At 44.8% G+C, this 15,494-nt stretch overlaps 1 protein-coding gene across 2 annotated transcripts in view; it reads left to right on the top strand.

Moving 5' to 3' along the window:
* PALS2 (protein associated with LIN7 2, MAGUK family member) overlaps nucleotides 1-15,494 on the top strand; it is a 147,705-nt gene that overhangs the window by 59,944 nt on the left and 72,267 nt on the right. For both annotated transcript variants that reach the window (XM_040433636.1, XM_040433637.1), the window contains exons 7-9: nucleotides 3,824-3,923; nucleotides 6,316-6,384; nucleotides 12,928-13,089. In XM_040433636.1, the coding sequence (XP_040289570.1) occupies nucleotides 3,824-3,923; nucleotides 6,316-6,384; nucleotides 12,928-13,089 (331 nt within the window). The remainder of the gene's footprint in view (nucleotides 1-3,823; nucleotides 3,924-6,315; nucleotides 6,385-12,927; nucleotides 13,090-15,494) is intronic.

The following is a 15,494-nucleotide window of genomic DNA, read 5'->3' as shown; positions in this document are numbered from 1 at the left end:
CCAATGAGACTGATGAGAAAACTAGATTTTTGTACTCAACGTAAAATCTGTTTCTCTTCCGTTCATTGGGGGACACAGCTCCCATCCAGTTTTTTGTTTATGGTCCTTTCTGGGCCTGTGTGGTTCTGGGTTTGCACATAATGTGATTTTCTAATGTCTGGCTTCTCCTACTGCTTTTGCACTAAACTGATTAGCTTGGCCCCTGCAGGAAGGGATATAGCTGAAGAGGGAGGAGCTTACACTTTTGTGTTTAGTGTCCGCCTCATAGCGGCGAGTACAAAAATCTAGTTATTACATGACCCACCCCAATTTCTCACTTCATGAAGCGTCACTCCTTTTCTTGTACAGCCTTCTGCACAGCGCTTCAGTTCTGAACACGGCGGCTGATAGAGGAGCATGTCATTAGAGGCATCAATCAGCCGGAAAAATTCTGTGCATGGGAAAATAGCACTTATGCGGCATGTTTGTTAGAATAAACCTAAAATGGCCAAACCCTTGCTTCCCAGCGCCTTATATGTATGGCGGGAGGAGAGGTTTTAAATACGGTGCCAGCTCATGAGCAGAGTGGGTGTCATATCAGTTTTTAAATAGCAGAGGCCTGGGGCTAATAACACTGATCAGAAGTTTAACCCTTTAGATGTTGTGGTCAAATGTGACCATTGCATCTGAATGCTGAAAAACCGGAAGCACAGCCTTCCCATTCATGCGATGATCGGGGGAGCTGTTCCTTCCTTCACTCTGATGCGCTGGTCTCTCTGGGGCATATCTACCAAAGACATCTCGTTGTACTCTGATGATAACTGGTGTCCACTGGCATGTAGACTATGTGCTGTGTTTTTGTAATGCTTAACCATAGGCAGTAAGACACTGGGCACCAGGACAAATTTGGAGCGTGCCTGTCAGTTCCATAAACCATCATATTTCAATGACAATATACATATGGACACTGATTCGCTCCCACCACTAGGTCTGATCTCTGGCTTTTCTTTTGAAGTCAGTGCTATAAGTATTATTAGTGTCAGTGTAGATTAGCTGGCAGATTGCATGGAGAGAGGGTTACTGACACGTTGGAGTGGAAGTTTAGCTGTATTCATTTTATGTTTCCTTTTCCTTGTTTTCTGCAAAACAGGCCATGTTTTTCCTCTGTGATCAATACAACAATTACAGCACTTTGCAAGAAAGATGTTGCTGTAGCTTTCTAGAGGCAGATGTGTTTTTCACTTATTAGCAATTTTCCCACCTCCCTGCATCTTGTCAATACTGTTTTCTCTTCTTATATTGTTCCTTCGTAATGTTCTGTCACTTGTCTAGAAAAACACAGTACTCTTATTAAGTCTCCAGCAATGCCCGAAAAACAGTCCTCTTATTAGAAGCTCAGATTTTACCAATCATTAACTATGTGTGGGATTATTTCAAGGAGCCTTTCCATCAGAAATGTCACCTGTAAGTGGAAGTTGTGGAAAGCTTTGTCAGGCCCTACTTAAAGGGATGTTCCGGTAGGTAAAAGTTATCCCCCATCCACAAGTTAGGGGATAACTATTAAATCGGTGGGTATCCTACTGCTGGGACCCCCACCAATCATGAGAACAGGGTTCCCATACCCCCTGCTGCTCCCCTAAAAGGACTGTAGCAGCCAGTTGCACATGTGCGTGGCCGCTCTATTTATATCTATTGGAGTTCCAGAGATGGCCAAGTACAACGCTCACCTATCTCCGGAATTCCCATAGAAATGAATAAAGCGGCCGCCCTGGTCATTTCAGGGTAGCAGCAGGGGGTATGGGGCCCCCGTTCTTGTGATAGGTGGGGGTCCCAGCGGAAGGACCCCCATCGATCTAATAGTTATCCTCTATCTTGTGCATCGGGGATAACCTTTACCTACCAGAGTACCCCTTTAAAATTCTTAATTTTTTTTGTTATATCTGACAAAGCTCAGTGACTAGCGATATGATGCAGCTCCCCTGTTGGTTGTCATCTGTGTTTGTCATGGTGTACTCTTGTAGCAGGTGTGTACTTGGGCAGTGTGCAGAGAATCACCTCTCTGCATAGTGTCACTACTGAGAAGCGAACAGTGATAAACAATGATACATAGTAGAGGAGTTAGGCTGATGGGAGACTCCATAATCATGCAGCCACCTCATTGTACTTTATTGTACCTGCCGTGATGATATATGGCCGTATGTGAGGTCACTGGGGTGAGAGATTTAGCAATGGGCCAGTAAAAATGCTGTTACCCTGTTTATGAAGTGACATCCGTCCACGGTACAGATGATGCATAGACGCAGCCTGAGCAGTATCAGAGGAACTTTCATCCTGCAAGGCCTACATGATGCCTGGCATCCAAGTTGCACGGTGACGTGATAGCTAGGGATGTCCACAGTTCTCGCTTTTCACCCCCCAGTGGCTGCCATCTAACGCCACCTCCGAGAGCCCCTGGACATTGTCGGTGTGAGCCTGCCCGCCCACAACTATTAGTTATATTAACTTTACCAGCACCGCACTGCATAGTAGAAGGTGCAGCCAAAATTAATATAACTGCTGAATGGGCAGGTTTGGGTAAGGCAATGAGGATTCAGACTCGTACTATCCCCATCGCGGGACCCAAATTATGAGACCGTCACGCTGACCATGTGGCGGAGCACTCACCAGCTTTAGAGAGGGGGGTTAACTGTTAATCCTGCCCTCCCTTACAGCACATGTGCTGTGATTTCCTAGGAACCAGCAAGGGAACTTGGAAGAGCAGTAAATGATTATTTTTCTTTAGTTCTGTGTCGGCGCGTACCTCTCATAGCTGTGGCGCATACCTCCTGTGGTACAAATACCGCATCCTGAGAACCTCTGATCTAGGATGTTAAGTCAGTGAAGCTCCTCGTTCATCCAGGTCATGGAATACCAGTAGTAATAAGCCAGAGCAAAGGAACTTGTATTTGCTCTTGAAGTTTCGCTAGTCATCTGACTGGCCTTGTAATTGAGAAAACTGGTCTGATGACTAGTGAAACCTCTTCAAGAGAAACAGATCCAGTTGTTCTGACTCATTACTGCTGATATAGGATGTTAATGGATTGAAAGAATGTCTTTTATATGTTCTGGCAGATGCAACAGAACGTTTTAAAAATAACTTTGAAGACAGTGCCTGCTATATTCAAATGACCTGTAAGGAGTCGTATATGGGTGGTGAGTCACGTTGCCGGTTCCTCTCATTCCCCGACTGTTGATATTGAAAAGAGAAGAATCGGGCGAAATGAACTCTTTTTTGCCTGATCCTTTTTGTTCTACCAGGTAATAAGCTGCTGGCAAAAGTGCCTGGATGCTTGCCGCTTTCTCCTCTCTTCCCATTGACTAGACATACAAGCTCAGTTTAGTAGAAAGTGTATGGGGGTGTCAGAAGGGAGTGAGACATCGCTGTCAGTCGAACGTCATTCGGCCGACAACTATTGAACGTGTGTGGCCTGCTTTATCCTCTAGCAGATCATTGGGTGGCATGTTGTTAAATGCAGTTGTAAGATTGGGAACAAAGGCTTCTATTTGTTTTCTCTGCTCCAGATTTCTCTTTGGCCGCCCACATCGGTAGTAGAATTCCCCGTAAATTACTGAGCAGAGAGATTAGCCCTTGCTCCTGTTAGATTTCGATAGCCGATCTGGTTCCACAAATACTTGTATGAAGGGTGTGCCTGCAGATGTCTGTGAGAATAAACCTTGTGCTACTTCTAGATAAGGCCTCACCTTTGTGTTTTGGTCCCTGCCCTCCATAAAAGATTGATTAGCAATGTATTGTACATGTTGGACGCTTAATATTTATTTTTATTTCTTTTTTCTTTTTTTACAGGCAAGTCACGTGAAAGAAGGTGGAAGTGCAGGACTTATTCCCAGTCAGTTTCTGGAGGAAAAGCGGAAAGCCTTTGTGAGGAGAGACTGGGATGGAACAGGTATCACAGCACTGTGCGGATGGGTGGTGTATAGGCCATATACCCTTAATAGATTGCAGACATGAAAAATTATAGTGTTAAGGGGTTTAGATGTCACCTGTTATATAAATGCCAACCCCTGTCAGAAGTGTATAATTTCTAGCGGGTGACTTCCATGGAGAGGAAACTCACGCTGTGCAAATTTTAATATGAAATGTCACTCCCTTTTAGAATCCTTAATTTTTTCCCTTTCCTGTCATCTTTACAGTTCATTATTACAGAAATAACTGTGCGTTCACACTCAGCCTTCTGCCCCTGTTCAGCCCTTGCTGAGATGTGAATTCCATAGAAGATTGCAGGACCGCCGCACTTTCTTTGTCATACCAGCCATTAAAAGGTCTGCTGTAAGAAAGCTGTCATGGCTTCAATATTTGCAGGATTACTGATCAGCGGAAACATGAATGTCTTAATTGGTGAAATTACTAATAATCTAACATTGTGTTATGCTGTGCTGTTTGCACCAGGTGAAATAGACAGCTGAAAGCTTAGCAAAAACTGATGGGAGTGATGACTTTTCTTCTGGAGCACACAGAACATCACGCTATCGCCTAAGGCCATTGTAGCGTAAAATAAAAATATTCTCCAAATAAAGTCAATGGAAAGTAGTCATTAGTTCTTGAAATATCAGATTAAGCACCCGGCACCCCTACCCATCAGCTGTTCGCAGCAGCCCTCAATGCCGGAACTAACAGAGAATTGGGCAGGAATCACAGCTCCCTCCACTGTGTAGTGGCAGTGCCAAGTTACTGCAGCTCAGCTCCCTACTTGCAGATTACTGTATTGTATGGTATACTTCTGTAGTCTCTTGTCCTCTTCACCTGAATATGCAGCAGGGACCCCCCTCTGTCTTATTGCATACCACTCGCATAAAGCAGAGGAGACGGAACGGGCTAGGTCTCCCATAGACAGAACCTTCTGTTGTATGTACAGGCAATTTTATTCTTCACAAACGTCTCATACGTATTTATACGCATGAGACTTTCTATGGTCCGGAGCGCTGGGTACGCACAGCCTATCTAGTCTGTTCAATCCCTGCTACCCGCACCATTAATCCTGGTGCAGACAGCAGGTTATATGCACCCAAAATGATGTCATTAAAAGATACAATTCGACCCGTGAAAAACAAGGCTCATACGGCTACATCAGCAGAAAAATGAAAAAATTATGGCCAGAAAAAAAAGCCACCTGGCGTCTTATTTCATCCTCCTCCATGGCTCAATATAGTCATCACAAATGCAAAGCAGTATTTTACTCTGCCTGAAAAAATGTGGTGCGGCCTCTTGTCGCAGTGCATTGTCTGTTGAAAGGGACAAAGGAGGCTACCAAAGCATATCACACAATTCAGCAATCTGAGTATTGCACAAGATGTGGGGTTTTAATACATAATTGTAGGTAATAAGAAAAAAAGCTAATGTGCAGACAAGTAGCAAGTGATTATGGCGAGGCCGCAGGTATAGGTGCAAGTGTATGCAATGGGCAGTCTAGTTTTTGACTATGGAGCTCCAAAGTAATCGGAAATGGCTTTTTTTTGTAGAAGAATGCATTCACAAGTGGCGGAACACATTCTTGCTTATTTTTTTTATTACTAGCTTTATTTACCTTACATATTTTGTAGTTTTTGTCATTATTTCCGTTCCATGTTCATTTGAGGTACACAGTTTTCCATAATACCTGCACTTAGACCATATATACTGGAAGCCATTTAAAGAGGTTCTCTTATTTGGAAAAACCCTAAATGTTAAAAGGGCGCCTTGATAGGACTGATCAGAGTTTCTTCCTGCTGGGATGATCTGTTACCACCTGTAGTCTGTGGGGAACCTGACAGTAAGGCTCAATTCACACGTCTGTAGTGTGATGCGGATCCGCAACACACCCGCCCGGCACCCCTATAGAAATGCCTATTGTCCGCAGCTGCGGACAAGAATAGGACATGTTCTATCTTTTGCGGAGCTGCGGACCCGAAAATCAGTGTTGTCCGCATCCATTCCGTCCCCATAGAAAATGAATGGGTCCGCACCCGTGCCACAAAATTGCGGAACGGATGCGGTCCCATTTGCGGACGTGTGAATGGAGCCATAGGGTTTAGCTTCCCTGCAGGACCTCCACAGGGGCAGCTATGTATTACGCAGTGCCCATTTGAATCTTCTCTAATTAGTGCATTGTGTGATACAGGACAGGGCCTCCAGAATTAGGCGTCCTGTATCACCCCTCTCTGGCCAAGACATGAGAATCCTCCCCCATCTCTTTTAACTCCGAATACTATAATAGGATATATGGAAACGTTTTTTCCTGAACAGGACAAGCGTTGAGGCTGATTTTTTTTTTTTTTTTTTTTTGTTCCTCTCCACTGCAGGACCATTCTGTGGTACAATCACAAGCAAAAAAAAGAAAAAGATGATGTACCTGACTACAAAAAATGCAGGTAATGTTTTTAGTACTATATTCACACATTAGGTATCGTGTAGTTAGTGCATGTACATGTAGGTTTAAGGAGAATTTTTATCCTGTTGCAAATGGTTCTTAAAGGGGTTGGCCACCTAATATGTAATTCCTAAAAAAAAAGTGGCTAAAGGGGATGTAGGCAGCTCACTAATATATAGTCTTCATTAGTTCTGCATCCACACCCCCAGGTCTTCTCCCCACACAGCCCACCATTCTAGCCCTGAAAGTGGCTGCTGATGGAGCCCCTCGCCACATGGCTGCACCCGTCAGTGCCTTCGATTGAGACGCACTTCACCTGGAAGCAGACTGTGGTAACCCGTTTCGTTGGGGAGGCTCTAATGCATGGAGTCACGTTACGTGCCTCTCCATCATTAGCAATTTTTAGGATGAGTGCAACGGGGCTACCTGGTGAAAAGGCCTGGATGGCGGGGAGTGGGGCATGGCCCTGGAAAGAGGGAAATTAGCGCTGAACTTCCTACATCTGTTACCTGTTCTTCTGTGTAGTTATGTAGAAAGTGGCCACACCCTTTACATATGCTTGTGTCCTGTATTCTTTTCTCTATTGTACTGTGTGCCATTGTGTTTTACACTTTAAAATATTCTCTCGGCAGTTTCTGTGCTAATTGTACTTCCCAGCGCAGCTTTCTGTCCTGTACATCATGCCAATCTTGATTGTATCGTCCTGTAGATCTTCTGTAAGAGAAGACCTTGAGAATAAAGGCCCTTTCCAACACTGTTATAGCAGCAGCTTTTATCTCGCCCTGCTAAACATGAAAGCCGCAGTTTGCAATGTTCTTTTTAGATTTCTAGCCTGATGGGCATGTCAGTACAATGCGTCCAGTAGTTTGGAAATAAATCCTGCATGAAAATCCGATAAACACCAGGATTTTACAGTCCGTTCTGGAGGTCCAGTGTTTGTACTTCTTGTTCTGCAGGTGGATTAGGCAGGTTTTGCGGTATTTGCTTGCCCTGCATGGTTTTCATTGATGCCTGTGTCCATGATCGAGATAATGAAACCTTCGCTGCAAATATGTCAGCATGACCTTTCTGTCCTTATTATTTTAGCGTGTTAGGAAAATGCCCACAATCTCACTACAGAAAGAGCAGGGCTGTTCTTTGTTTTTGTAGAAAGCTCAGAGGGAGTGGTGTGGGAGCAGGAGGAACCTTGGTATCTCACACAGAAATGTGCGTTGGTCAAGTTTTCCATGAAATGCCATGCATTTGAGAGATGAGAGATCTTTTTGCCGTTTTTGCTTTAAACCTTTTGCAAGGCAGAACTCTTAAAGCGGTTATCCGGGAATTAATATTGATGACCTCTCCTGAGGATAGGTTGTCAATATTAGATCGGTTGGGGTCCGACACCTGGGACCCCCGCCAATCAGCTGTTAGAAGAGCCCGGACACTGTCCATGTGACATCACTGTACATCAGTCACATGGCCTAGTAGCAGCCCCAATGACTAGAATGAGGCTGAGCTGCAATATCAATACGGCGCTGTGTTTGGCCCAGGAGGCCACCGCGCTGTGGTGAGCCCCACAGCTTTGTACAGCTTCCCGAAACAGCTAATCAGCGAGGGTGCCAGGACTCAGACCCCTCACAATGTGGATTGGTCATCAATATTATTTCCCCCAAGACTCCTTTAAAGAGAAGGTTTGTTTATCTATAGGATAAATATGTTGTCCCATCTCAACATTTATGGCATGTCACTATGATATGCCACAAATGTTAGATAAGTGTGGGTCCTACTTCTGGGTATCGCTTCTTTGTCCAAAACGGGGGCCTGAAGTGAAGCAAGATAAACCACGGCACTCAAGTTTTGTTGTATGAGCTTCTTATTTTATTTTGTTATCATTTTTACAATCCATCCAGAAGAGAATGTTAAGTCACTGGCCAACGTTTCGGTCTAACCTAGACCTTGTTCACGGCCTTAAGCATTGTAGACGGTAGTGTGCAGGATGTATACAAAATAAAATAAGAAGCTCATACAACAGAACTTGAGTGCCATGGTTTATCTTGAATTTAATGTACCACTGAGCACCACCCTTACTCTAGAGGAGTGCCGTTCAACGCTCTTGTCAAACTGAAGTGAAGCAAGAGCACTAGCTCTGCTAGTTCCAGCAGTCCCATAGCGGTGAATGGGGAGGTGGCTATTAGGGCTGCACGATATGGGAATTTTGTGCGATTGTGATTAGGGCCCTAAAAATTGCGATAACGATATGCGATGCGATATTTTAAGGGAATTGTGCTAGAGGTCTATTTGCTTGGATTTTCAAGGCAAAAGCACACAGAAATTACTGATAATGCTGAAATGTAGTTATGCTTAAAGAGGACCTTTCACCGATTATTACACTATGAACTAACTATACAGATATGTAGAGCGGCGCCCGGGGATCTCACTGCACTTACTATTATCCCTGGGCACCGCTCATGTTCTCCTGCTATGCCCTCCGGTTTCTCAGTTCACTAAGTTATGGTAGGCGGAGTCTGCCCTTGTTCTTCTGTAGTGCTGGCCAATCGCATTGCAGAGCTCACAGCCTGGGAGAAAATAACCTCCCAGGCTGTGAGCTCTGCGCTGTGATTGGCCAGCGCTAGAGCAGAACAAGGGCAGACTCCGCCTACCATAACTTAGTGACTGGAATCTCCGCCTACCATAACTTAGTGAGCAGAGATACCGGAGGGGAGAACGGAGCGGCACCCGGGGATAATAGTAAGTGCAGTGAGATCCCCGGGCGCCGCTCTCCATGTCTGTATACTTAGTTCATAGTGTAATAATCGGTGAAAGGTCCTCTTTAACTCAAGAACTGAAATGCACAGTGTTTTTCAAAATAAAACGTCTTTTACTAAATTAAAAACTAAAAACGAACTATATCAGTGGGCAGAGCGGAGCCCAGGGGTCCCCCTGCACTTACTAGTATGTCTGGGAGTCCCAGGCTATGAGCTGTGCGCTACGATTGGCTAGCGCTGCAGCAAGGGACAACCCTAATACAAAAACTCTGCCCCGTACAACAGAGGGAGCTGTAGACACCAGAGCCTATACCGGACGAACGGAGCGGCGCCCAGACATACTAGTAAGTGCAGGGGGACCCCTGGGCGCCGCTCTGCCCACTGATATAGTTCGTTTTTAGTTTTTAAACTAGTGAAAGGTCCTCTTTAAATAACATATTTGCATTACTGCAAAAGTACAAAATACAAAACTTGCCATTTTCTTAATAGCACTGCACAGAACAGATAAACAGAATAAATAGAAGAACATTTGTTCATTAAAATGACGACTTGCCTCCAGCCCCTCCTCCCTCCCCGCACTGTAACTGATGTATCGCCGGCCGCGCTGTGTAACATAGCGGCCAGCGATACATCCGTGTCGGCCACGTAAAAAGTCAACCATCGCTTTATAAGACGCACTGCCATTTCCCCCCCACTTTTGGGGGGAAAAAATGTGTCTTTTAAAGCGAAAAATATGGTAATACAATTGCAGCATTTTTGGGTCGGCCAATTGGCGATTGCAATATGGCGATTTATTGCGATTGCTTTGGCGATATATTGTGCAGGCCTAGTGGCTATGCTTGCACGGTTTGTTCTCCATTCACTGCTATGTGACTTACTATTCTACAGCTTACATTTAAAGAGGTATTGCTGTAATTAGAGTTACCCACTATCCGCTGGATAGGTGGTTGGAACTTGGACCCCCACCGATCTCACAGCTCATTTTCATTCTTGGTCATAGCCTTTATGCAGTGGTTCTTTGCCCTACATCTAGCTATTGGTAGTTTGTTGGTGTTGTTGGCATTCATCTTTATAGAGGTTAAAAGCATAAAAATAGAAGTGAAGTTTGGAGGAAAGTGTTGTTAGAGTAGACAGAGGAGGTGGCAGACTAGCTATTAATGTCAAGGCTAGTCTTAAATCTACAGAAATTCAGGAGACACACTAAGAAACTCTGGATTTGCACGCAAACTAAAGAGGAAACTGTTACCGAGTTGGTGTTATATAGGCCCCCAGGGCACAGTGAGGATTATAATTACAAATTGGATTATATTTCTCAAATGGCAGAAAAGGGAGATTTTGTAGCTATGGGTGACTTCAACGTGCCTAGTGTACACAGGAATGTCTCTAGTGCTCTTTAATGCAAGAGCATGAGTCTAATTGATGCACTTAAAGGAGCGTCTCTGAACAGCTCGTTAAGTCACCAAGCAGAGGTGATCAGTGACTTTTTTTCTCCGCTCAAGCAAGGTCTACAAAAAAAAGCAGGGAAGGGGCAGGCCAGGAGACCTGTCTAATTTATCATTTTCTACGCCTGTTTTAGGGATAGAAAACAGTCTAAATCTATGCCAGCAAGGAAGCTGACGTAGATTTAGACCGGTGGTGGATACGCCTAGTTAATGTAGAGGCGCTGTCCTCTACATAACTTGGGCATATCCACCTCCAGCTAAAGGGTATTAAGACCGGCATCTAAAATGCCGGTCTTAATAAATGATCCCCTTCGTGTCTGAGCTTAATGTGGAAAAATATTTGGGTTCCAATGTTTATGGTTTGATATAAAAATGAACTGGGAACAGTCTTTATACTACTGCAAAAGTGCTAGAAAGCGAAGGGCTAATTTTAAGGAAATAAGGGAGTGTTTAAAAAAAGAATTAAAAGGGTAGAAACAGCAGGTGGGTGCATCCAGTGGACTGTATTAAAGGCAATTAAACTGTTAGGCAGATTAGCAAGAGTTAAAAGGAGAGGAGAAGGAGACCACTATGGTTTACTAGAGAAGGAAGTAATATAGCAAAAGAAAAGAAGGCTGCTTTGAAGCAGTATAAAGAAACCGGACGTGTAGCTGATAGAGAACTGTATAAAATTGATCGGAAACAGGCCAAACATAAAGATGAAATGGTCAAATCTATTAAGAAGGGAAGTAACACTTTCTTCAGGCATATTAGTGATGGGAAGGGAAAAAATGGTGGGATTGCACAAATTAAAAACTGGAAAAGTCACTATATGGATGGGGACAAGGTAGTCACTGACCATTCGAATAGTTAGACTTTATATGTGCCTTTATAGCCAACACAATGGGTCCAGATGACATTCACCCCAAAGTCCAGACATCTGGTCTGTGATTGATTGCTCCTTTTACTGATTTGGTTAACCCTTTCCTGACATGGTGATGTGGTTGGGAAATCAACAGTAAGTGACTTTAAACATGCCTGGGATAAGATGAACACCTGTCTAGCCTAAGAAAAGTAATACTATAAGGGCAGACTAGATGGACCATGTGGTCCTTTTCTCCTTTTCTTCTTTGTTTCTGTTAGGATTTCCCTTCAAATGGGTTCATCTTGCCAATCCTACAGTTTGGCCGCCCTCGCCCAGAGAATTGTCCTCTCTGGAAAGCTTCTGGTTGTTTTCTGGCTTCATTGCAATAGTTGAGTGTGGCTGGAAAGCAAACCTTTACAAGCACATATGGGCTGTTGGCAGACATCTGCCTGACTGATAATGATCCTGGTGACTCGTTAAATGTCCTTTTATATCAAAAAGAGGGAACATTCTCCTGAACCAATGTGGATTAGCTTTTATGCCTTACTGCTATTGTAATTGTACATGGACAGAAGCTGTGGTCTCTGCAGAACAAGAATTTGTGCAGTAGGTTCATGCAGGTATTAGCAGTTTTCTAAGGCTACTTTCTCACTAGCGTTCGGAGCGGGTCCGTCTGATGTTTCATCAGACGGATCCGCTCCTATAATGCAGACGTTTGCATCCGTTCAGAACGGACCCGTCTGCATTATAACTTAGAAAAATTGTGAAAGTGTGAAAGTAGCCTGAGCGGATCCGTCCAGACTTTACATTGAAAGTCAATGGGGGACGGATCCGTTTGAAGATTGAGCCATATAGTGTCATCTTCAAACGGATCCGTCCCCATTGACTTACATTGTAAGTCTGGACGGATCCGCTTGCCTCCGCACGGCCAGGCGGACACCCGAACGCTGCAAGCAGCGTTCAGGTGTCCGCCTGCTGAGCGGAGCGGAGGCTGAACGCCGCCAGACTGATGCATTCTGAGCGGATCCGCGTCCACTCAGAATGCATTAGGGCTGGACGGATGCGTTCGGGGCCGCTTGTGAGCCCCTTCAAACGGAGCTCACAAGCGGAGCCCCGAACGCTAGTGTGAAAGTAGCCTAAACTATAATGTTCATCCCTCCTGCGGTCAGCTGGGGGAGATAGTGGGGGTTTCCAGTGTATCAGAGTTAATTGCCAAATTAAATAGGGTTTGACTTTGAGAGACAGCCCTTTTAGAAAAAAACAGCATAATTCATTGGTAAGGATGCATAGGTGTTTGGCGGTTTTCTTCGCTTTTACTCGTGTTTTGTGCATGTGTGTAAGGGGTGGGTTGAATCCCACCCGTGGGCTTTTCTTATCATGGCCAGGTCTCGTGCCCAGGCTACAAGAACATTTTTCCTGTAATATTGGTACGCGGGAAGGGATAACCATTTACATGTTCAAGTGACATTGTTTGAAGTTGTGTGATTTATTTTGTAACTTTTTACTCTTTGTAGAATTTGACCGGCATGAGATTCAGATATATGAAGAGGTAGCGCGTATGCCCCCATTCCAAAGGAAGACTCTTGTTTTAATAGGAGCACAAGGAGTGGGACGAAGAAGTTTGAAAAACCGATTGATTGTGCTAAATCCCACCCAGTTTGGAACAACCGTTCCCTGTAAGTTGTAAAGCATTGCTGTGACTGTCTACATATGAACTAGTATTCCACTGCAGGGTCTGTCTATAGGAACTAGGGGTGCACCGAAATTCCGGCAGCCGAAAATATCGGCCGAAAATGCACCTAATCCACTTCGGCCGATATTGTTACATATCGGCCGAAAATATGGGGTGTGGGATTTGTCACCCACCATCTGCGGGCGGGCGCCGGGCGGGCGGTTTACTTTGTCACTGCATCTTTATTTTACCTTACAATCGTGACGCTCCAGTAACTAACAACTCTGCAGGCAGAGCGGAGGCCGGCGTAACGTCACTTACTCACGTGACGCGCCTGCTCCGCCTCCTTCATTCATAAAGTGGGCGGAGCAGGTGCGTCATGTGAGTAAGTGACGTTACGCCGCCCTCCGCTCTGCCTGCAGAGTTGTTACTGGAGCGTCACGATTGTAAGGTAAAATAAAGATGCAGTGAGTGATGCTGTGAGCAGCAGGGCCGGGGCTGTTATGGGTAGGGGGATCGGTCTATGGCACTGCTATGGGGAGGGGGGATCTGTGCACTGTTATGGGGAAAGGGATCTGTGCACTGTTATGGGGAAAGGGATCTGTGCACTGTTATGGGGAAAGGGATCTGTGCACTGTTATGCCCATAACAGTGCACATATCCCCTTTCCATAACAGTGCACAGATCCCCCTCTCCATAACAGCGCCACCCACAGATCCCCCTCTCCATAACAGCGCCACCCACAGATCCCCCTCTCCATAACAGCGCCACCCACAGATCCCCCTCTCCATAACAGCGCCACCCACAGATCCCCCTCTCCATAACAGCGCCACCCACAGATCCCCCTCTCCATAACAGCGCCACCCACAGATCCCCCTCTCCATAACAGCGCCTCCCACAGATCCCCCTCTCCATAACAGCGCCTCCCACAGATCCCCCTCTCCATAACAGCGCCACCCACAGATCCCCCTCTCCATAACAGCGCCACCCACGGATCCCCCTCTCCATAACAGCGCCACCCACAGATCCCCCTCTCCATAACAGCGCCACCCACAGATCCCCCTCTCCATACCAGCGCCACCCACAGATCCCCCTCTCCATAACAGCGCCACCCACAGATGAATTTCATTCATGAAAAAGAATTATTAATAAAATCATTTAAAAAAAAGTATTTTAAAAGTATTTGGGCAAAAAGGCAGTTTCGTTTTCGGTCAAGGGCATCCTGAATTTTCGGTTTCGGTTTCGGACCAGAATTTTCATTTCGGTGCATACCTAATAGGAACTCTAAAATTATTCAGATTAAAGCTTTTGTTTCAAAAGCAGTGAAGACCTTCCAGATACAAGAATATCTTGAAACCCCTTCGCTTCACTGTGTTACAATGGACTAATTTCTTTGACGATTTAGGTCCGCCATGGTCAGGTCGGCCATTTTCATTTTGTGCTTGGAGCAGCATTTGGCTGCAGCAGCCAGTTGTTATTTCTAACCCTGAGATGCCCTTTTTTGGATGCTCTGTATTTTCCAAATTGAAGCCTTCCATATCCTCAGTTCTCCTTATGCATTCAACTCCAAAAGACCCCCTGTCCTTATCTGCACTAGATTTAGGCCCCTTTCAGATGAGTGTCCAGTTCGAAAAAGATTATTTCCCGTTATGGACTCTGCTCGTTTCACCACATCACAGGGCATTATAATGATTTGTGTGTCTCTGCATGACCTTACTTTTGCAGAATTATACTGACATTATGCTGTCAGTATAAGGCTCCATTCGCACAACCGTATCTTTTGGTCTGCATCCAATCCGCATTTTTTAGCGGATTGGATATGGGCCCACTTCTTTCCGTGGGAAAGCAAAAAGTGCAGACAGAACACCGTGTGCTGTCTGCATCCATATGTCCGTTGTGCAGTTCCACGAAAAAGATGGAACGTGCTATTCTTGTCCTTTTTTGAGGACCTGTTACGGGTCCACAGGAAAACACAAAAACTGATGCAACACGGGTGTCATGTATCCTTTTTTTTTTTTTTGTGCATCCAAGCTTTGCGGACTGCAAAATGCATACGGTCTGTAGATGGAAGGTCAGGCAGAGACACACGACATTATAAATCATTATAATGCCCTGTGATCCTGTGAAACGAGAAGTGTCCATATAACGGGAAATCATGTTTCCACGTGGAGTGTATTTTCCACACTGGACATGCTCATCTGAAAGACGCCTTAATGTGATAGATTTTCAATTCTACCATATTTTAAACTTACTGGCCATCTTCTTTGAGAATTTTGTATTGTCATCATAAGAGTGTTTCACTTAGTATTTTTGTGTTTATTTTAGAGGTCAAAATACAAGTTATGAAAATATTGTGTTCTTGATTAAATGAAACTGCAAAAACACAGAAAGCTGATGGAACACAATATC

This window comes from Bufo bufo, chromosome 5, assembly GCF_905171765.1.
Source record: "Bufo bufo chromosome 5, aBufBuf1.1, whole genome shotgun sequence".
Classification (NCBI taxonomy): Eukaryota; Metazoa; Chordata; class Amphibia; order Anura; family Bufonidae; genus Bufo; species Bufo bufo.
This window is presented reverse-complemented; position numbering and strand designations above follow the sequence as displayed.